General features: G+C 46.8%; 1 protein-coding gene across 1 annotated transcript in view; it reads right to left on the reverse strand.

The window, feature by feature from the left end:
• LOC129710042 (supervillin-like) overlaps positions 1-23,443 on the reverse strand; it is a 139,444-nt gene that overhangs the window by 6,881 nt on the left and 109,120 nt on the right. Inside the window, 7 exon segments of the mRNA XM_055656726.1 lie at positions 4,039-4,151; positions 4,239-4,382; positions 6,222-6,377; positions 7,710-7,843; positions 12,484-12,691; positions 15,712-15,814; positions 19,393-19,547. Coding sequence (XP_055512701.1) covers positions 4,039-4,151; positions 4,239-4,382; positions 6,222-6,377; positions 7,710-7,843; positions 12,484-12,691; positions 15,712-15,814; positions 19,393-19,547 — 1,013 coding nt within the window.

Below are 23,443 nucleotides of genomic sequence, written 5' to 3' on the forward strand. Positions count from 1 at the left end.
GCACTATTAACACATTGTGCCTCGCACTATTAACACATGGTGCCTTGCACTATTAACGTGTAGTGCCTTGCACTATTAATACATAGTGCCTTGCACTATTAACACATAGCACCTTGCACTATTAACACATAGCACTTTGCACTATTAACACACAGTGCCTTGCACTATTAACCCTCCACTTCATGACCATCCTCTCTAAGCTCAGATGAAAATATTTCCACCAAATGAACTGGATCCAATCCTGGATATTCTAGTGTTCTCTGTCAGGCAGTGAGTAAATAATGTTGGATAAAACTGGTGGGGCTGCTGTCTTACAGCACCAGGGTCCGATCCTGACCTCTGACACTGTCTGTGTGAAGTTTGTACGTACTCACTGTGACCACGTGGGTTTCGTCCAGGTGGTCTGGTTTTCTCCCACGTCAAAAATATTTGCAGGTTTGTAGGTTAATTGCCCTCTGTAAATTGCCCTGAGTGTGTCGGGGGTGGATGAGAAAGTGGGATAGTATAGAACTAGTGTGAAAAGCTGACCAAGGGTCGGCGTGGACTTGGTGACCCGAAGGATCTGTTTCCATGCTGTATCTCTAAACTAAACTAAGATACATCTCCAAGACAGACACAGAGTGCTGGAATAACTCAGTGAGTTAGGCAGCATCTTCCTCAGACTGAAAGTAGTGGCTGAGATGAGATCCTACTGCTGACTGCTCTTACAGTGAACACCAAAATACTGAGCACCAACAGGATTGGGTTCTTTTACTTCGGAGTCACGTGAGTGATTCCGTGAAGAACCCGCTCAGCACGCATGCGCGGCATTACGTTCAGCAGAGCAACAGCGGCACAGCGGGAGTAAGGCGCTCCCGCTACGGAGGTGAAAGAACGGACCGTCAGGTAAGCTCTGAGGTCGGGAGTTTCTTTCACAGGGAGCCTTCTGCTTTCCGGCAGAGAAGTAAGGCTCTAGAATAAACCTGTCCCCCGCTCGACTCCACGGAGGAGCGTTCCATCTGGGGGGGGGCAGCAACAAGGCGGTAGGATCGCTTACCCGGCACTCCGCTATCCCGACACTGTGCCGAGCCCAGCCCCGCTAGCGCCTGAGCAGCGGGCTGGAAGTAACGCCACGGAACAGGCGTCCGGCCGATGGCTCCGACTTGTCGGACGGGACGTCTTTCCACCCGCACGGGGGGAAAGACAGCCGCCTGAACAGACCGGCCCCCGCTCGACTCCATGGAGGATCGTTCCATCTGGCGGGGGCAGCAACAAGGCGGTAGGACCGCTTTCCGGGCGGTCCGCTATCCCGACACCGTGCCGAGCAAGAGCCCCGCTAGCGCCTGAGCAGCGGGCTGGAAGTAACGCCATGGAGGCGTCCGGCCGGTGGCTCCGACTTGTCGGATGGGGCCGTCTCTCCACCCAGGCGGGGGAGAGACAGCTGCCTGAGTCGCATGGAGCGGCTCTTGGAGCAGGAGCTCCAGCGAGGTGCACCCCAGTAGGGGCGCTCTCGCAGAGGGAGGTCAGGCACTCCCTCCACAGTGCCTTGTGCACTGTCCATTGCTTCCTCCTTTCCACAGGATAGCTTTGGTGACCAGGACTGGGCTGGTCAAGAACAGGGGCAATGGCTGAAGATCTCGGGAGTATGCAAGGGGTGGAGGAACAGGAAGAGCTGCTAGGTGTGGTGGACCGCTACGTGGAAACCCCACGTGCAGGAGGCGTTAAAAGCCTGACGACAGCCTACACATCATTTTTTCCTCGTTCCGTGGACAAATACGGAGATGACCACAACCTTCGTAAACAAGTCATAAGACTTGCCATAAAAATCCTACATTGGGGGGTTGTGCATATCCCAGCCACTGAGCCAGACCAACTGCTCTTTGGCAAAAACCTCACAAAGCATATGAAGGACATGAAAGAGGTTTTACAAAACTTTCGGCACATGAGGGCAGGGCCGGGACGAGCAAACCAAAAACAGTCATTCCTACGCAGCAGCACCCCATCGCATCCATCAGTCAACATCTACCATATGGAACTGGTGTAAAGCTCGGGGTCCGCATTCTAACACCGAAAGTCTTCTTTAGACCAGGGCCCAGAGCGGACCACATGGAAAATGTGCCAACCCCGAACGTCACCGCCACGTCAGACAATGTGCAACACTCGTTGCACCGGCAGGAAACAGAAGAATACCCATAACCATGGAGGTAGGTGGGTCTGGTTCCTACCAGTATATATAGTAATACTAACACATGGGAGTCTATCATGAGTGATCAGTATATACTCAATGGCATTAGTGAATACAAATACATTCATACTAGAAAAATTGCCACCAGGTCAACATTCACCCCAGAGGGTATTTTTCCCCTCCGTTAAAGAAACGAGAGGGACAAGCTGAACTGGTGAGACTAATTACAAAGGGTGTCATGGGGAAACCTGAACCCTTGCAATTCGTATCAAATATATTCACTAAACCCAAAAAAAGATGGTGGATGTCGCATCATCATTGACTTAACTTCACTAAATATGTTTGTTAAGTACATACATTTCAAAATGGAACTGGTTGTTACTGCCAAACAACTAAATTCCAAAGGATACTTCATGGCAAGCACTCATCTTAAAGATGTTTACTATTTAGTACCATTCACAAGGATCATCGCAGATACCTGAAATTTACCTGGATGGGGCAGCTAATGCAGTTTAAAGCGTTACCCAATGGGTTCACATCAGCCCAAGATTGTTCACCAAGACATTAAAACCAGCTCTGACAATATTCAGAAGACAAAAACATATTGACATGGCATATCTTGATGATATCTTAAATGGTAGGCAAGACCATGGAATTGACTATGTTAGCTGCATCAGCTAACAAACAGTTATTCGAAACCCTGGGATTGTCTTACATCCAGATAAATCTAAGTTGAAGCCATCCACTATCATGGACTACTTGGGCTTCACAATTAATTCAGTCTACGGGACTGTAACATTGCCAAGAGAGGAAATAGTTGAATTGGCACAATCATGCAACAATTTAATGGTCCAAACAGATGCCAGTGCTCAAGGCTGGGGAGCAACTAACACTATATCCAGCACAAGTAGTAGATGGACTAACCCAGAGTCACTGTTACCACTTACACTGGGCATTAATTATCTAGAGATGTTGGTTGACTTTTATGGTTTAAAAGCATATGCATAAATATGCATCACTTGCATGTATGGTTACAAATAGATAATACTACGGTGGTGGCCTACATCAACCACATGGGCGGCATAAAATTGGCAATGGTGTGTCGAAAGACATATTTGGCTATCAGTAACTTACCTGCCAGGTAAGCTAAATACAGTGGCAGACACCAGGCCACGTAAATTTAATGACAACATCGAATGGATGTTAAAACCCCCAACAAATTTTTTGCAAAAGTTATCAAGCAATATGGCACGCAACAGTTTGAAGTTTGATCTGTATTTTATGAGGAGTTATGATGAGGGATTACGTGCCCTCCGCTCCCACCCTCAATAATATGGGTCAAACTGATAAACTGATGTCTCCTTGTCTTTACTATGTTTACTTCAATAACTGTGTCTATCTGTGATTCCACACCGCTGCTTTGAAGTATGCCACGCATGCGTGCTGAGCGGGTTCTTCACGTAATCCCTCATCGTAACTCCTCATAAAATACAGATCAAACTTCAAACTGGTAAGTTCTCGTTCAATCTTACTATTTTATGATGTCTCCATTGTAACTTGACTGGCACCCCACCATCAAGGCTCTTCCATTGATAGTGATCACTGCTTGAGTTACTGAAGAATGCTGCCCCACAGAATTCTACCGTGACCCTCCTGTCGTCCGTCCCTTGCCCCCCTTTTAGATTCCGCTGCTCCCGCATTAGCCTCATCAGCCCAAGCAACTGGGTGGGAGCAAGCCAGACTCAAACCCAAGGGACAGCCTCAGATAGAGAAGAAAACCCCTGAAACGTTTGACATAATCACTCTCTTCTTCCAAAAAACAAAAGCCATCTAGTATGAGCATTTAATAGGTAAAAGCTGAGAAGCGCAGGTACCTCTTGTATATTCTTCATCTCGTATTCCCACCGTGGGAAGATATTTGTGAAGGTCAATGGCTCTGTGCCGGCATGCACCATGTATGCTTTGGGAGGTCGTTTGGTGTTCTTTTCTGAATGGACACAACAAAAGGTTTAGTTTCAAGACATTGTTCTCCTCTGGAGGAATGGAGTGCATCAGTTCAGGGTCAGTGACTGACCTGTGCAATACTGCAGGGCCGTCTCCATGGCACACCGTCTCTCCATGTCCCACCGGATCTTCGCCGAGCCCGTGCTCTTGCTTTCCGTCGGCCACCAGCCCTGCCAGAGGTAAACCTCAAACCGGTTGTCCAGGAAGAATAAAGCTGGAGGAATTCAGCAACGACAAAGTGGTGTCAGCAGAGTAGCAACCGCTCCAGGTATAGAGATACAGTGGGCAAACAGCCCCTTCCACCCACCGAGTCCACGCCAACCAGCCATCCCCGCACATTAACACTAGCCTACACACACTAGGGACAATTTTGCATTTTACATTTATACCAAACCAATTAACCTACAAACCTGTACCTGTCTTTGGACTCAAGAAGGAACTGCAGATGCTGGAAAATCTAAAGTAAACAAAAAAAAAAAAAAAAAGAAGCTGGAGAAATTCAGCGGGTGCAGCAGCATCTATGGTTTTTTTTGCGGAGTGATTCGATGGCAGTGTGTTCAGGGGGGGAGAGATTGGAGTGAGACAGGGGAGTGGAGAAGTTGAGGTGGTTGACGTCGCGACGGCAGTTTTGGATAAAGAGTTCCAAAGCCGGGAGGTTACAACGGGGGTTCCATGAGGAGGGGTGCGTTGGAGACGGGAAAAGGGGTCATCAATGGGGGGCGAGGACTCTTTCCCATGGAAGTGCGCTGTGAGGTGGAGGTGACGGTAGAAGAGCTCCAAGTCGTGGTGGGCGCGGAACTCATTGAGGTGGGGACGGAGGGGGACAAAGGTATTTTTTTTTTTGGCGGAGTGATTCGATGGCAGTGCTTTTTTTTTTTTTTCAGTCTGAAGAAGGGTTTTGGTCTGAAACGTTGCCTATTTCCTTCGCTCCATAGATGCTGCTGCACCTGCTGAGTTTCTCCAGCTTTTTTCTTTTTTTTGTGTACCTCCTGTCTTTGGATAGTGGGAGGAAAACCCACACAGGTCACGGGGAGAACGTACAAACTCTGTATAGACAGCACCCGTAGTCAGGATCAAACCTGTGTCTCTGGCGATGAAAGGCAGTAGCTTGACCGCTACATCAGTGTGCCGCCCAACAGTAGGTAAACTAAATGGAAGCATCCATCTAGACTGAGAGAGTAGAGGGGATGTAGCCAGTCTAAAGAGGTGGGGGGGGGGGGGGGGAGCTAGAAAGCCCCATGCCTCCTCCCACTGCTTTGCACTGGCTGCTGCCCTTCTACTCTTTCAATGTAGTCAATGGTTTGGACACAAAATGTCAGCTATCCACTTCCATCCGCAGATGCTGCCTGACCCGCTGGGTTCCTCCTGTAGCTCTCCTTTTCTTGCCATGAAGTCCAGCATCCGGAGACTCGTGTGCCACCCTCCCCCACTCCAATGTGGATAAAAGGAGGTAGAGAAGGAAGGACAGGGGGCGAGTGTCATCCCCATTATTGGAGTAGGAGGGCAAGGGGCAAACCTGAGGGGCCACATTGTTCAGGATGATGGTCAGGGTGGGGGGCTGTGGGGTGGGACAGTTAATTGAGATGAATGGTGGGGAGGGTGATGGTCGAGGAGGGGGTGGGGTTTTGGGTGGATGGCCTAGGTCTATGCTGAGGGCAATCAGAGCGGGAAGGAGAGAGTGACATTTAGTCCATAGGAATGTAGTATTGGGTGGCCCATTGTTGTATATTGAACACCAGCACTGAGCTGAGGTTTAATACAGCTGGGATTTTTGCTGGCCGATATATGGAAGGTAAGCATCGGCCACATTGCTCCGAGCCTGAAGTCACATATAGGGGCCGGAACAAGTGTGGGCAGGGCAGTTCCTTCTCTAAAGCATTAGCTAATCACTAGACATTCAGACAGCTACATGGACATGAAAGGTTTAGAGGGATTTGGGCCAAACGCGGGCAGGTGGGACTAACGTAGATGGGCATCTTGGTCTGCATGGACAAATCTATCTCTTCCTCTCACACACAGCTGCTAACACAGCCACTGTAATGTGAGAACTCACCTGGCTGAGGGACAGAGTAGAGGTCCTCCTGTAAGAATGGCATGGCCATGACACCACTGGAGATGCGGGTGGGACTTAGCTGCTCTGTCACGGTGAACTCCCCCGAGGAGGCAGTCAGCCTGAAGAGTCGCACGGTGAAGTTATATTTCCCAGGATCTGCACGACAGAAAAATAACATGTCACAACACAGAGCGAGAGACCCAGACCATCGTAGAGTTTGGCAGCAGCTCTGGGCAACATGGAGCCTGATATCACCCAGAACATCACAACCGCAAACAAACAATACGGAAACAACTGAGGATATAATCACTGTCCTACACAAGTCTGAAGAAGGTCCCAGACCCGAAACATCACCAATCCCTTCTCTCCAGAGATGCTGTCTGTCCTGCTGAGTTAGAAACATAGAAACATAGAAAATAGGTGCAGGAGTAGGCCATTCAGCCCTTCGAGCCTGCACTGCCATTCAATATGATCATCCAACACAGTATCCTGCACCTGCCTTCTCTCCATACACCTTGATCCCTTTAGCCACAAGGGCCACATCCAACTCCCTCTTAAATATAGCCAATGAACTGGCCTCAACTACCTTCTGTGGCAGAGAATTCCACAGATTCACCACTCTCTGTGTGAAAAATGTTTTTCTCATCTCGATCCTAAAAGACTTCCCCCTTATACTTAAACTGTGACCCCTTGTTCTGGACTTCCCCAACATCGGGAACAATCTTCCTGCATCTAGCCTGTCCAACCCCTTAAGAATTTTGTAAGTTTCTATAAGATCCTCCCTCAATCTTCTAAATTCTCGCAAGTAAAAGCCGAGTCTATCCAGTCTTTCTTCATATGAAAGTCCTGCCATCCCAGGAATCTTCTCTGTACTCCCTCTATGGGAAGAATGTCTTTCCTCAGATTAGGAGACCAAAACTGTACATAATACTCCAGGTGTGGCCTCACCAAGGCCCTGTACAACTGCAGTAGAACCTCCCTGCTCCTATATGCAAATCCTTTTGCTATGAATGCTAACATACCATTCGCTTTATTCACTGCCTGCTGCACCTGCATGCCTACTTTCAATGACTGGTGTACCATGACACCCAGGTCTCGTTGCATCTCCCTTTTTCCTAATCGGCCACCATTCAGATAATAGTCTACTTTCCTGTTCTTGCCACCAAAGTGGATAACCTCACACTTATCCACATTATACTGCATCTGCCATGCATTTGCCCATCACCCAACCTCTCCAAGTCACCTTGCAGCCTCCTAGCATCCTCCTAACAGCTAACACTGCCCCCCAGCTTCGTGTCATCCGCAAATTTGGAGATGTTGCATTCAATTCCCTTGTCCAAATCATTAATATATAGCACTGAGCCTTGCAGTACCCCACCTTTTCACCCCTGCACAATTTCAGTGAACCCTGACCCTGACACTCCCCTACACAAAGTCGAGGGCGTTTGAACCCAGTGCATCCCCGAAGACTCGTGCTTTCTCCATTACCTTGTAACATGCAGTCATACGCTTTCCGATCTGGTCGCCCCAGTGCGTGCCAGAATTCTGGCAGTTCTGAACCTTCATCCAACTCACACACTGTCACCTCCATCCTGCTCCACACCCCCAGCTCCCGGGGTGGTCTATGGAAGAAAAGATCTTGCATTTAAACCAAACTTAAGCACAGTTTATAAGAACAGCAGTGAAACTTGGAAGTCTTAGCTTGCCAGGCAGATTCAGACAACTTTTTCAGAGTAAAATCAATCAAACAACCTGCAGGTGACCACTCTATGTTCGGCATGTTGGTTAAAGGATAAATGTTGGCCAGGACATTTCAAGAATGCCCTGTGTGACCAGCAGATGGAATCAAGGTCAGACCTGTTGAGTACATTTGAGTGACTTCAGGATGATGGTCACCCTGGTTTATGTATTTGCTGCATTTAATTCAAGCAGGAAGTGCGGTCGGAAAATTCAAGTTGAAACTTTCAGGGTGCGACTGCTATTAACTAAGACTGGCGACAGGGGCCGGCACGGCGGTGGCATGGTGGCGGCACGGTGGTGGCACGGTGGTGGCATGGTGGCGGCACGGTGGCGGCACGGTGGCGGCACGGTGGTGGCATGGTGGCGCAGTGCTGGAGTTGCTGCCTTACAACTCCAGAGACCCGGGTTTGATCCCGACTACAGGTGCTGTTTGTATGGACATTGAACCTTCTCCCCATTACCTCATGGGTTTTCCATGGGTGCTCCGGTTTCCTACCACACTCCAAAATCATACAGGTTTGTAGGTTAATTGGCTTTGGTAAAAATTGATAAATTATTCCTAATGTGTAGGATAATGTTAGTGTGCGGGGATCACTGGTCAGCGTGGACTCGGTGTATTTCTAAACTAAACTAAACTAAACTAAATGAAAAAGATAATTTCCAATTAATCACAATGGAAAGGGAACAGGGTATAAAATCAATTCAGTCAAAACCCAATTCTGTTGTTGTATTTTACTTTGTATTATATCAAAATTCCTTTCAGAATTTTAATTTCCTCCCCTCAAGGTCATGAGGTCATAAGGAATAGGAGCAAAATTAGGCCATTCAGCCCATTAAGCCTACTCCGCCATTCAATCATGGCTGATCTATCTCTCCCTCCTAATCCCATTCTCCTGCCTTCTCCCCATAACCTCTGACACCTGTACTAATCAAGAAAGGAGATCAGGTCAACGGAAGAATCAGGCAATCGAGGAAAGAAGCTGCAAGGTCACAGGGCTTTCAGCCCATCAAACACTCCCTACCCCAGTCCTGTGGTACATTATGTAGGGTGACTTTCTTCTCTCTGTCTCAGGGATGATTGCAGTAGAAACCAAGTCATCATTCTCTTGAGCTGAAACACCACAGATCTGCAGTAAAACTCAACGTATTTCTGTTTCAACAATTTTGACACAGTGAATCTGCAATGATCATTTGGAGTTCAGTTTAGATTAGTTTACAGATACGGCCTGGAAACAAGCCCTTCGGCCCACCAATTCCGCGCCGACCAGTGATCCCCGCACACTGACACTATCCGACACACTAGGGACAATTTATTATTTTTTACCAAAGCCAATTCATCTACCAACCTGTACATCTTTGGAATGAGGGAAGTAACAAGAGCACCCGGAGAAAACCCATGGGGAGAATGTACAAAGTCGGTGCAGACAGCACCTGTAGTCAGGATGGAACCCGGGTCTCTGGCGCAGTCAGGTAGCAGCTTAATGCTATGCAATGATCACCTCAGTTTCTTTGGTGGAAAAGTATGTATTGCTGGTGTGGTGACAGAGCTTGGGGGAGAGAACGATTGGCAAAAGTGGGAATTTTAGTTTAGTTTAGAGATACAGTGTGGAAACGGGCCCTTCAGTCTACTGTGTCCATGCGGACCATCGATCGCCAGCATACCAGCTCTATGTTATCTCACTATCTCATCCTACACACTAGGGGCAATTTACAGAGGCTAATTAACTGTTTCATTGCTCTTTCACTGTTCTGTATGTTTCACTGCGGTCCGTCCTCATTCTTCTAAACTCCAGAAAGTACAGGTCCAGTGCCGGCAAACGCTCATTCCTTGGATCATTCTTGTAAACCTCCTCTGGACCCTCTCCAGAGCCAGCACATCCTTTCTCAGATACAGTGCCCAAAATTGCTCACAATATTCCAATGCGGCCTTACCAGCGCCTTATAGAGCCTCAGCATTACATCCCTGTATTTATATACAAGCCCGCTAGCATTGAGTTTGCTTTCTTTAAGACCAATTCGATTAACTTTTTGGGAATCCTGCACCAGCACTCCAAAGCTCTCCAATTTCTGGAATCTCTCCCCATTTGGAAAATAGTCTATGCCTTTATTGTGATCATGGCTGATCGTCCCCAATCAATAACCAGTGCCTGCCTTCTCCCCATACCCCTTGATTCCACTAGCCCTCTTTTATATTATTGACTAGCTTACCTTTGTATTTCATCTCTTCCCCCCATATTGCCTTTTTAGTTACCCTCTGTTATTCTTTAAAAGCTTCCCAATCGTCTGGTTTCCCACTAATCTTTTCTATGTTATACGCATTTACTTTTAGTTTTAAACTGTCCTTGACTTCCCTTGTCTTTTTACCCTCATTCTCCCCATAGAATCTTTCCTCCTCTATGGAAAGAAAAGATCCTGTTACTTCTGGATTATTTCCAGAAATTCCTGTCATTGCTGTTCCACCATCATCCCTGCTAAGGTCCCTTTCCAGTCAACTTTGGCCAGCTCCTCCCTCGTGCCTCTGTAGTCCCCTTTGCTCAGCTGCAATAGCGACACATCTGATTTCACCTTCTCCCTTCTCAAATTGTAGATTAAAACTTATCATGTCGTGGTCGCTCTCCTAGTGGTTCCTTTACCTCGAGTTCCCTTATCAAAACCGGCTCATTACAAAACACTAAATCCAGAATTGCCTTTTCCCTGGTAGGCTTCACTACAAGCTGCTCTAAGAATCCATCTCGGAGGCACTCAACAAATTCCCTTTCTTAGGGTCCAGAACCTGATTTTCCCAGTCTACCTTTATATTGAAATCTCCGATGACCTTTTTTACATGCCAATTTTATCTCCTGATGTAACTTGTACCCTATATCCTGGCTACAGTTTGGGGGCCTGTAAATAACTCCCAATTTGATTCTTTTTACCCTTATAATTTCTCAACTCTATCCACAATGACTCTACATCTTCTGATCCTATGTCATCCCTCACTAAGGACTGAATTTCATTCCTAACCAACTTCGCCCACCTTTCTGTCTTTCCGGCAGGACATATAACCCTGAATATTCAGCTCTCAGCTCCGATCCTCTTGCAGCCACGTCTCCGCAATGTCTACAACATCATACCAGCCAATTTCCAACTGTGCTACAAGCTCATCCACTTTGTTCCATGCACTACGTGCATCCAAATATAACACCTTCCTTTCAGTGCTGAACCTTCCTTTCACAACCATCCCGATTTTACCCAACTTTACTCTCTTCTCCCTTTTTAAACTTTCTGTCCTGTTATTTCTGAGACTTCCATGAACTTTCCTGTTAACTACACACATACGCTTCAGTGTTGTTGCCTCCACTGATGCCGATCTATGAAAGCATGCAAGCCGTATGTCTTCTTTACCACCCCATCGATCTGTGTTGCCACTTTCAGAGAACTATTGACTTGAACCCCCAGGTCGTTCTGTCCATCAACATTCCTCGGTAAACCACCATTTATTCCATATGTCCTATCCCTATTTGACTACCTAAAATAGACACATTGCCCTGCACATCTGAAAGACATGAGGTTGCAAGGTTGATTGGACATTGTAAATTGCGAGTGCCCATAGCTACGCCTTGGATCTTGAGGAAATGGTAGAAGGAGTAGAAGGAGAAGTTGTTGAGGGTAAGGAGCAGCTCTGCTAGGTGAAGGAGAAGTTATTAAGGGCTCAGAATGAAGTGTCTCATACCAGGGCATCGGAGATGTCCTCATTGTTTAGGAAACGGTGTGGTGATGGGAATGTGGGGTGAATCCAAGAGGATCAGTGTAAAGTGGGTGCTAGATGGTCAATGGAGATGGTGTGCTGAAGGGCCGCAATGGCTCCATGAGACAACAGGTTGGTGCCACAGCAGGAGAGGCAGCAATCAGAGAAGGGAAAAGAAGACAGAAAGTGCTGGAGTAACTCAATGGGTCAGGCAGCATTTCTAGGGAATGTGTACAGGTGACTTGTCTGATCGAGACCCGTCTTCAGATTGATTCTAGTACGGGGTGGGGGGGAGGAGTTGGGTGCAGGCTCTACAATGTCGGGCAGGTTGTAACCAGGCGGCCAGGGTTGTTCTACAGATGGGTGGATAAAGGCCAGAGATGAAAAGCTGGTGAAATGAGGAGAGAAGAGGCACGAGTGGTGAGTCCAGATGATGGGATGGAGGTGGAAGGGGGACAGGGGAAAAGGGACATGGAGAAATGTGTGTGTGCACCCAGGTAGTACACTGGGAAGAGTTTCGAACCAAACGCTTGGAAAATCTGACCTTATTGTAGACCTCCCTGTTGCCTACAGATTGTTCATGGGTGCCCATTGTCTGGGGATCTCACATAGCCAGCGTTTCAGAATGTGGAAATAAAAACAAGAGAACACAAACACCTTGGACTTGATACTGTTGTAATTCATTACCCTTGGAGAGGAGGGAGGAGATGTTGGAAACACATTCTTCAATGGAAACATAACCCTAACCCTTAACATTAGTGTCCAACAATTTTCTGTAATTAATATCTTCCTTACCGGTCTTTAATCATATTGGCTGCATTCCTGCCGACATCTCTCACGTTGGCCTGCGACTTGCAGCCGTGCCAGAGGTACACCAGCGCTTGCTGGGTGTTCACTAGCACCAGTGAAGCCCTGGAGCGCAGACTGCTGCAGTCACACTCGACTTCCAGGAGACGGCCCTCCACCGCAACCTCTCCCTGCACCGAGTAAAGTCGCCAGATACCTGCAGAAAACACGGCAGACAAATGCAGAGTGTAAGCGTTACTGTAACGTGAACCCCACAGTAACACACGCTGAAGAGCTGGGGGATGCCAAGCTGGCCATCCGCCAGTCACGGCTCCAGGCGGAAGAGGTCTCTGCCCGAGACGGCTGCCTGCCTCTTTTCCGGGGTTACTTCCGCACCCACATAGTAGTGGAGAGGGACTAGGCGCTGTCCACAGGCGCCCTGGGGCATTGTCCAGGGCACCATTGGAGGGGAGGGTTTGCAATGCCTTATTGTAAATACTTGTGCGGCAATCCGGAAAAACGCTGTTGTCATAATGAGGTCGCGTGATGGGTGAGTTGCCGGGTCGTATAATAGGCGGTACGGCTTCATATTTGTGGGATTACAATCTTACGACAGCTGAACTAAAGCTAATTAAACATAATTTTACCCTTGGCTTGTACCAATGTCATGGACAGGCAGGAAAATCAGCTCACATTGAACTAACTAGACTAACCCCTTTTCCCTGCAATGATTCTAAAGCCAAGTTCCCTCACTCCCTCAGCAATTATTTCTCAGTATAATCAAGAGGTACAGAAGTAAAAACACACCTATCTCCATTCGGAATTTTCCCCAAATCTCCAAATCGACAAGTGTCTGGTCCCAAGGCTTTCGGGTAAAAAGGTTGTGCACCTGTACTTGAATAAATCTATTTTTGGTTTAAACAAAAGAGCAGGGGAATTGTCCCCGATGTCATTGATCCATTGATTGATACTTTATTAACATGTGTGATACGTCACAGTGAAATTCTGTGTTTTGCATTCCTTACACAAGGTATGCAAAGAGTCGCCACGTATAGGACGCCAACTATACTTGATGTTAACGATGATAACATCCGTAAAATAGGCGGTACGGCAATTCATTCCTTCACTGTGTGTGGGATTACAATCTTACTGACAGCTGCAGAATGCAAAAGGAGCAAAAAGCTAATGAAACATAATTGTTCTTTCTTGTGTCCTCTGGATACTTTCAAGAGAGAGCTAAATAGGTCTCTTAAAGATAGCAGAGTCAGGGGATATGGAGAGAAGGCAGGAACTGATTGGGGATGATCAGCCATGATCACATTGAATGGCGGCGTTAGCTCAAAGGGCTGAATGGTCTACTCCTGCACCTATTGTCTATTGTTTATAGTGCATATCACAGATCAATCTCTCCACCATCAACTGCATATGCATTTCACACTGCCCACATAATCAAAGACCATTTTCATCCCTGCCATTCCCCCTTCTTCCCTCTCCCAGAAGATATAAAGCATGAAAGCAAGTATCATCACTCTCCTTCAGCAAGGCCAGCAACATAAACAAGGACGAGTCTCACCCCCAGTCACCCCCGCATCTCCCCGCTCCCATCAAGCAAGAGGTACAGAAGTGAGAAAACACACATCCCCAGGTTCAGGAAGTTTCTTCCCAGCTGTCATCAGTCAATCGAACCATCTAACAACAACTACAGAGCTGTTCTGAGCTGGCATTTCTCATTGGAAGCCCTCGGATATCTTTAATTGGAGTTTACTGAATTTTTGTGATCTTGCACAATATGTTAACCCTTTTACCCTGTATATTGTGCACAACACAAGTGTAATCATGTATAGTCTTTCCGTTGACTGGAATGTAACAGAAAGCCTTTCACTGTGCCTCGGTATACGTGACAATAAACTAAACTAAACTAAACTAAATTAATCTAAACAAAACGCCAGAATTAGGAACATCTTCATCCCCACTGAACAGTTCTCCCATAGCAGAAGCGCCCACGTCGCGGGGCTGGAAACTGGAAGTATCCCGAGCTAATTCTGCTACTACCATCATCTATTGTGACAAGTGACGGCTCCCATTGATTGTCGCCGGAAGCTTGCATCGTTTTCAGGACAGACGATGACAGGGATGTCAACATTTGAAACATGGACAATGGGCACAAAAGAAGAAGAAGTTCTCCCATAAGGTAGTGTGTGATCTTCCAACCTACCTCATTGTGCACCTTGCACTTTTTCACTGTAACAATACTAAAGAAAGATTTTCCATGGTCATGGTTTTTACTGAACAACTGGATGCAAAAGGAAACTCCATGTCAGTGAAGTTGATTATATGGGAAAATGGGGAAAATAAATAAGAAAAACAAGAGTGTTCAGAGATATAGGTAGAGAGCTGCTCTCTAAATAAATGCAACATAAATGGATGAGAGAAAATAGAGATCAAAACATTTTTTCCTGATGCAATCATGAGAGGTTAGAGCATGTGAGACACATATAATCAGCTTGTATGCACCTACACACAGTTTATAAAGTCAGACCAAGAGACCATTACCATTGTGCTCAAAAACATAGTTATCTAGATGGAGGACTGTTCCTATTCATAATATTATCATCATTCTTGTATTTTATTTATTTATAAAGTCTTTCTTTGATCGAACAGAATCCATTTCCTGTTCTTCCCTGAAAACTTCAAATTCCTCAGAGTCAATATCACCAAAAACTTACCCTATTGAACCAAGACCAAGAAAGCCACCAATGCCTCCCCTTCCTAAGAAGGCTTAGGATTTCACAAACTAACCTCCCTTCTAGTGAAGCCATTTATACCTTACGCTGCCTCGGCAAGGCCAGCAGCATAATCAAGGATGAGTCGCACCCCTCTTCTCCCCTCTCCCATCAGTCAAAAGGTACAGAAGTGTGAAAACGCACACCTCCAGATTCAGGGACAATTTCTTCCCAGCTGTATCAGGCAACTGAATCATCCTACCACAACCAGAGAGCAGTCCTGAGCTACTATCTACCTCATTGGTGACCCTCAGACTTTGCTGGCTTTACCTTGCACTAAACGTTATTCTCTTATCATGTATCTATTCACTATACATGGCTCGATTGTAATCATGTATTGTCTTTCTGCTGCATGGATAGCACGCAACAAAAGCTTTTCACTGTACCTCGGTACACATGACAATAAACTAAACTGTTATAAGCCAACTCCTGATCAAAAGTTTGCAATACAAACCTTGTGGTGTTCTTGTTTTATCCCTCCAGCCAGAGTGAATGATCATTCCACCATGGAACAGCTGCAGGAAGCAGGGTGGCTCCTTTCCCTGTGACACAAGCACCTAGGAAACAGCACCAACATTAATTAACCCTTCATTAACTAACCTGGCATTTCCTCTCAGCAACTCTGCATTAACTAAGAGATTTTGCATCAAGAATTGGCAGCACAGTGGCGGATTGGTATCGTTGCTGCCTCACAGCGCCAGAGACCCAGGTTCGATCTTGAGCTCGGGTGCTACTTGTGTGGTGTTTGTACATTATATCCCTGTGACCATATGGGTTTTCTCCGGGTGTGCTAGTTTCTACCCACATCCCAAAGATGAGCAGCTTTGTATGTTATTTGTCTTCTGTAAATTGTCCCTAGCGTGTAGGATTTGAAAGTGGGATAACATTGAACTAGTGTACAGGTGATCGATGTTCGCCATGGACTCAGTGAGCTGAAGCCAGTTTCCACGCTGTATCTCGCTAAACTGACAGTGACAAGTTCAAGTTCAAGTGAGTTTATTGTCATTTATCCCTGATCAGACAATGCAATTCTTGCTTTGCTTCAGCACACAGAACATATTAGGCATTGACTACAAAACACATGAATATATAAACTGAGAAAGTGCAAATAACAGATAATGGGTTATTAATGTTCAGAGTTTTGCCCGAGCCGGGTTTAATAGCATAGATAACATAGAGAACTGAAAATAATGATGGTGTCCGGTTACAGACTGCATTTCTAATGTACGGCGCATTGTGTAGCATCTATGGAACAGAATGAGGAATGAAGATCGGCAACAATGCCACTCTGGCCTCTGATTCCCTGTACTTCACATGTTGTCTTTAGACTGAAGTGTTTTATTTGTCTTATCAGATCAGCATTCCCATCAACGTCATTCCTTCACCTCCTGCAACTTATTCTCCCTCACATAGCCAACTTTCCCAATTTCCCCTCCAATCACTTACTGTAGACCCAGGCTAATTTACAGCAGGGGAATGAATGTAAGGGGTTAAAACATGACTTTCAGCTAAAATTCAGTTGTTTGCCAACAGTCCCTCTGCCGAGCAAGCAGGCTCACTTACAAAACAATTAAGTGCTTAGGAAAATAATCGTGGGCTCCCTTGGAAGAAGCAGTAAATCATCAGGCCACTCAAGCAGCTCCAAGGACACAGTGTAATAAGATTAGATCAATCTTTTCTTTCCTTGCTCTGTTCCTGGTGTCATGAATAACCTGGTTTGTATTGGGGGAGATAGCTGCTTTTAACACAATCGACTGCTGTTTGTAGATTTGTGAAGGAGTGCAGGCTTATTGGGTACACGAGTGAATGCTGTGAGCAAACTCACTGAACTTCTCATCGTTGCCTTGACTCGAGTCTCCTGATCAAGCCGGCGTAAACAGGAGTTCCCACATTCAGTCGAGGGAAGTGTGCAACTCGCTCTTTTATTGCTGCTTTTATTGTTGTGTTAACAAATGTTTCAATTATAATTTTATATGTTCAAAGTGTTCTTGCTCCATCATTGATCCAAATCCTTGAAACCTGTTTGATTGATTAAAAGCTACAGCATGGAAACGGGCCCTTCGGCCCACCGAACATATGCCGACCATCGATCACCGTTCACCGTAAGAAAGGTTTAGAGGCATGTGCGCCTAATGCAGGCAAATAGCATAGATGGGTCACCTTGGTCGGCATGAATGAATTGGGCCAAAGGGCCTGTTTCCATGCTGTATGACTATGACTCAAAGCTTAGTGTAAGGTCAAGGAACATGCTTTATCTTCTGGTTGAAAATTGCTGACATCAATCTTCAAAAAATTCAGATCAAATCCATTGCTCCCATTTGTTTGGAGAGCAATAAAAAATATGTGCAGAGGGAGGCCATTCGGCCCTTCGAACCAGCACCACCATTCATTGTGATCATGGCTGATCGTCCCCAATCAATAACCCATGCCTGCCTTCTCCCCATATCCCTTGATTCCACTAGCCCCTAGAGCTCTATCTAACTCTCTCTTAAATCCATCCAGTGATTTGGCCTCCACTGCCCTCTGTGGCAGGGAATTCCTTGCCACAGAGGGCAGTGGAGGCCAAATGATTGTGGATAATGTGCGATGACCTTTAAGGGCCTGTCCTACTTACATGACTTTTTCGGCGACTGCCAGCACCCGTCATAGGTCATTGCAGGTTGCCGAGATTTTCAAGTTGAAAATTTAGAAATGACCAGAAAGACGCTACGACTCTTTGAGCGACTGAGGAGACTACTCACGGCCATAAAGGCGACACCCTGGCGACATGTCACGGGGTGAAGCTTGTATGGCTGTGAGTAGTCGCCCAAAGAGTCGTACCTAGTTCTGGTCGCCGCTGGATTTTAAACATGTTGAAAATTTCGGCAACCTGCAATGACCTATGACAGGTGCCGACAGTCGCCATAAAAGTCATGTAAGTAGGACAGGCCCTTTACACTTCCTTAAAGTCCAGTGGGTCTCTAGAATATATATATGTATGAGGATATTAGGTATATTAGGCAAGGAAGGTTCTCGACCCGAAACATCACCCATCCCTTCTCTCCAGAGATGCTGCCTGTCCTATTGAGTTACTTCAGCTTTATGTGTATATCTTCGATTTAAACCAGCATCTGCAGTTCCTTCTTATACATAATTAAATATAACTCAGGTGTCAGCCTTCCCTTATCAAATACTATGTTGATATTCCTTGACAACCTTCCCTGGTGAGGACAACACTGTAGACTTCTACAGCCTTTGGAAAGAACACATTAGTTAGGCATGAACAATATGCCTCCAATCCTATCATTTTCCAAGTCAGAGTTTAACAGCGCTGGAAACAGACCCCTCGGCCCAACTTGCACACACTGACCAACATGTCCCATCTACATTAGTCCCACCTGCCTGCCTTTGGCCCATATGGCTCCAAACTTGGCCTATCCATGGAGCAGTCCAAATGTTTGTTAATAGTTGCGATGCCACTTGTCTCAACTACCTTCTCTGGCAGCTCGGTCCACACACTGCCACCCTTTGTCTGAAAACGTTACTCCTCAGGTTCCCATTAAATCTTTCCCCTCATCTTAAACTCATGTTCTCGATTCCTCCATACTGGGCAAAGGACTCTGTGCATTTACCCAATCTATTCCTCTCATGATATTGTACACCTCTATAAGACCACCCCACATCCTCCTGCGCTCCAAATATAGGATAACATGTCACAGGAATGAACTGACTCAAGAGCTGACATCCCTACAACACCGGTACAGTGGCGCAGTGATAGAGTTGCTGTCTTGTATGGAGTTTGTATGTTCTCCCTGTGACCTGCATGGGTTTTGTCCAGGATCTCTGGATTTCTCCCACACTCCAAAGATGTACAGGTTTGTAGGTTAACTGGCTTAATATCATTCTAAATTGTCTCCAGTATGTATAGGATAATGTTAGTGTGCGGGGATCGCTGGTCGGTGTGGACTGAGTGGGCCGAAGCTCTGCGCTGTATCTCTAAACTAAACTAAACCTCCTCACTTCACCTTCCCATTCACGTGTCCCTTTCTCCTTCACTTCTGATTGTGTCCTTACAGACCCCGAGACGTTCAACTCTTTGAATCCCCATCACCAGACCACATCAAGATAGATCAGATGCACATGGATGTCACCCTACCTGTGCTTCTCTGTCCTTGCCCAGCTCCACAGTCATCAGTGCCGAGGCACCTTTGCCACTGATGCTCGACTGAGTGCCCTGCCAGAAGAAATAGGCAGATCGTTCCTTCCCAGAACCGGAGCAGCTCAGCTGGTCTGGTGTCTGTCGCTTCGCCACTGCAGAAAAATACAGATATCCAAAGTGCATGAGACTGAAACGTTATAGTAGAGCAGGCTGACCCCGACCTAAATCCCTATATCAAGGACTGGCTCCACCTAGATCAGATCCGCAGATCAGTATGGCGGCACGGTGGCGCAGTGGTAGAGTTGCTGCACTACAGCACCAGCCACCTAAGTTTGATCCTGACTACGGGTGCTGTCTGTATGGAGTTTGTACATTCTCCCCTTGACCGTGTGGGTTTTCTCCAGGTGCTCCAGCTCCCCCCCATACTCCAAAGATGTGCGGGTGTGTAGGTTAATTGGCTTCAGTAAAAGACTGTAAATTGTCCCTAGTGTGTAGGATAGGTTGGCATGGACTCGGTGGGCTGAAGAGCCTGTTTCCGTCCTGTTTCTCAAAAATCTAAAGATCCTCAAGTATTTTGTGAAACCTCATGCTTCTGTTACTCTATAGCCAAGAAGATGGAGATGAATTTGGACAACCGTACCTTCAGAATCTTTACTACATCTCTACTGCGTTGTGTGCTGTAAACTGTGATGTGTTGATGATAACCCTTACACTACACAGGCACAGGGAACGAGAGTCATAGCCACCCTGATATATTCTGGCCCTGTTCTACACCAGTGCAGGTGGAGCATGCAGAATCTCTCTGGCAACACCAGCTTTGAGAGAGGGCCCTCCCTTGAACAATGATCCTCCCCGAGGGATCAGAGAGAGAGAGGACCAGTCCCACCTTTCCGTGATCATCGTTACTTTTTTGCATATCTTTCATTCATTTGTTCTATATCTCTCTGTATCACCGTCTATATCTCTTGCTTACCTTTCCCCTGACTCTCAGTCTGAAGAAGGGTCTCGACACGAAATGTCACCTATTCCTTCGCTCCATAGATGCTGCCTAACCTGCTGAGTTTCTCCAGCTTTTTGTCTACCAGCTTTTTGGATCTATCTTTAGTCACTAAAGATAATAGTGCATTGGCTGTAATAAACACAGCAAGAACAGGCAGTATCAATGAAGAAAGATTAAAAAAACTTTAACACTTCCTCTCTCAACATGTTGCGACCCTTGAGACACAATATTGAATGCAACAGTTTCAAGATGACATCTTTTTTCCACATATGCTATGTCTTCCAGTTTCAATTTGTTCCTTTCTTTTCCCTGAAGTCTCCAGCTACTGGTTCTTGAGGACTTGGGTCTATTACAAGCATTCCCTCTATTCCTTCCACTTTCAACAACTTAAACTTGCTTTCACATTGTTCCAGTTGTCATTAGCCAGAAATGTTGTCCCTGGTCCTCTTCCACAGGTGCTGCCGGATCTACTGGGTGTTTTTTTTTATACCACTTATAATCTGGCAGCAACATGTTTAGGCTAAAATTTGCATGTAGTGTCAGTCGAATGATTTCTGCAAATACAACGCTAAAAATTATTGCAATTCTCACAAACCTCCAGAACAAACCCTTCTGCCACTCAATCATCAATAAATCAGATTCCGGTTAGCTTGTTGTCATCTCGACCTGTGTAATGACATTCCGTGTCACATGAAGTCTATAGAGTAAACAATATATATAGAATCACGGGGCATGGAAACGGGCCCTCCTCACCCAAGCCAGCCTAGATGTCCCATTTAAGCTACCTACTTCTATTTGCCAGCATTTGGTCCACAGCCCACTAAACCTTTCCTGTCCATGTACCTGTCCAAATGCCTTTCAAATGCTAATATAGTACCTGCCTCCTCTGGCAGTAACTACCTCCCTGGCAGTTAATTGCATTTACCCATCACCCTTTCTGTGAAAAAGTTAAGGCCCTGTCCCACCTTCCCGAGTTTACTCACGAACTCTCCCGAGTTTTCCCCTTGATTCGAACTCGGAAAATTACGGTAATAGCCACTCTTAGGTACTCGCTGCTATTTTTTTAACTCATTGACATTTTTCAACATGTTGAAAAAACGTCCCGACTTACCTGATGCCCCGAGTTCCTACAGCTGGCATTACGAGCCGGTACGAAACATCTACGGCCTCCCACGGCCTCCTACGAGCTCGCCACTGACATTCCCCGACATTCCCCGAGTTCGAATCAAGGGGAAAACTCGGGAGAGTTTGTGAGTAACTCGGGAAAGTGGGACAGGGCCTTTACCCGTGGAAAAAGCCCTGTAGCCCACTGTACCCACCCACACCCACTGCACCCACCCACACCCACTGCACCCACCCACACCACACCCACTGCACCCACCCACACCCACCCACCCCACTGCTGCACCCACCCACACCCACTGCATCCACTGCCTGCACCCACTGCACCCACCCACACCCACTGCCACCCACCACTGCATACACCCACTGCACCCACCCACACCCACTGCCCGCACCCACACCAACTGCCCGCACCCACTGCACCCACCACCCACTGCACCCCACCCCACCCACACCACCCACTGCCCGCACCCTGCACACCCACTGCACCCACCCCCAGATCCACTGCCACACACCCACTGCCCACTGCACCCACCCCAACTGCCCGCACCCACTGCACCCACCTACTGCATCCACCCACACCAACTAGCCCCCACACACCCACTGACCCTCTGAACCCACTGCCCCACCTGCCCCCGCACCCACTGCCCCACCCACACCCACTGCACCCAGCTGTTGCTACCCACCCACTGCCCCCACCTGCACTGTTGCCCATATAGCCCACTGGAAGCCTCTGCCCTCCCAGAGATGTTGCTACCACTGTTATTAGGCCACTGAACTGACCTCATTAGCTCAAGGTGTAGCCGTGATCTCCCAATCTACCTGATGGCAGCACCTTGCTTGTTTTCTATCTGCATTTTCCTGTCACTGTAACTTTATATCCTGCACTATATTATTATTGACCTCTATATTATTTTCTCTTTGCACTACCTGCTGTACTTGTGTAGGGTTTGATTGTATTCATGCCTGGTATGATTTGATTGGATAGCACACAAAGCTTTTCACTGTATCTCCGCAGGGGTGAACAATAAACCAACAACAGACTATCGAAGCTCGTTAATGTCCTATTGGTAAGGATAAAACAAACTGCTGGTTTCCCCTGGCTGAAGCTAATAAACCTCTCATATAAAGGCTGTCATCTCCAGTTGGATGTTCACTGGTGCATGGACAGTTTTCCCTCCATTTTAAATAGCTTGTTTATTTTTGAGTCCCTCCCATGGAACTAATCAGGAAGACCATTGACTGCCTCCAAATGTGTCCCTGTCCTTTGTTAGATTGAATGAACTATTGGTAAATTGAAAGATCCAGCATGGAAACAGGCCATTCAGCCCACTGAGCCCACCCCAACCGTCAATCTCCTGATGAGACAAGTTCTATGCTATCCCACTTCCTCATCCACTCCCTGCACACTGGGGGCAATTTACAGAGGCCAATTAACCCACAAACCCACACGTCTTTGGGGTGTGAGAAAAAACTGGAGCACCCGGAGGAAGCCCATGCGGTTACAAGGAGAACACGCAAACTCCATACAGACAGCACCCGTAGCTAAGATGGAACCTGAGTCACTGGCGCTGTGAGGCCCCAGTGTACCACCCGTCGTAAAGTCATAGATCAAATAAAACCCAGTGTTGGAAATAACTAGGCACAGGAGGCTGAGGGCTGATCTTACACAGGTGCATAAAATGATGAGGGGAATATAGGAATATCTTTGACCCAGAGTAGGGGCATCATGAACCAGAGGACGTAGACTGAAGGTGAGAGGGAAAAGATTCAATAGAAACCTTAGACAGTGATGGGTATATGGAAGAAACGGCCAGAGGGCGGAGTTGAGGCAAGTACAATAACTACCTTCAGTTGTCCAGGTACATGGATGGGAAAGGTTGAGAGGGAAATGGTCCAAATGTGAAGACGTGTGACTAGCTTTAA

Source organism: Leucoraja erinacea, chromosome 27 (assembly GCF_028641065.1).
Source record: "Leucoraja erinacea ecotype New England chromosome 27, Leri_hhj_1, whole genome shotgun sequence".
Lineage (NCBI taxonomy): Eukaryota > Metazoa > Chordata > Chondrichthyes > Rajiformes > Rajidae > Leucoraja > Leucoraja erinaceus.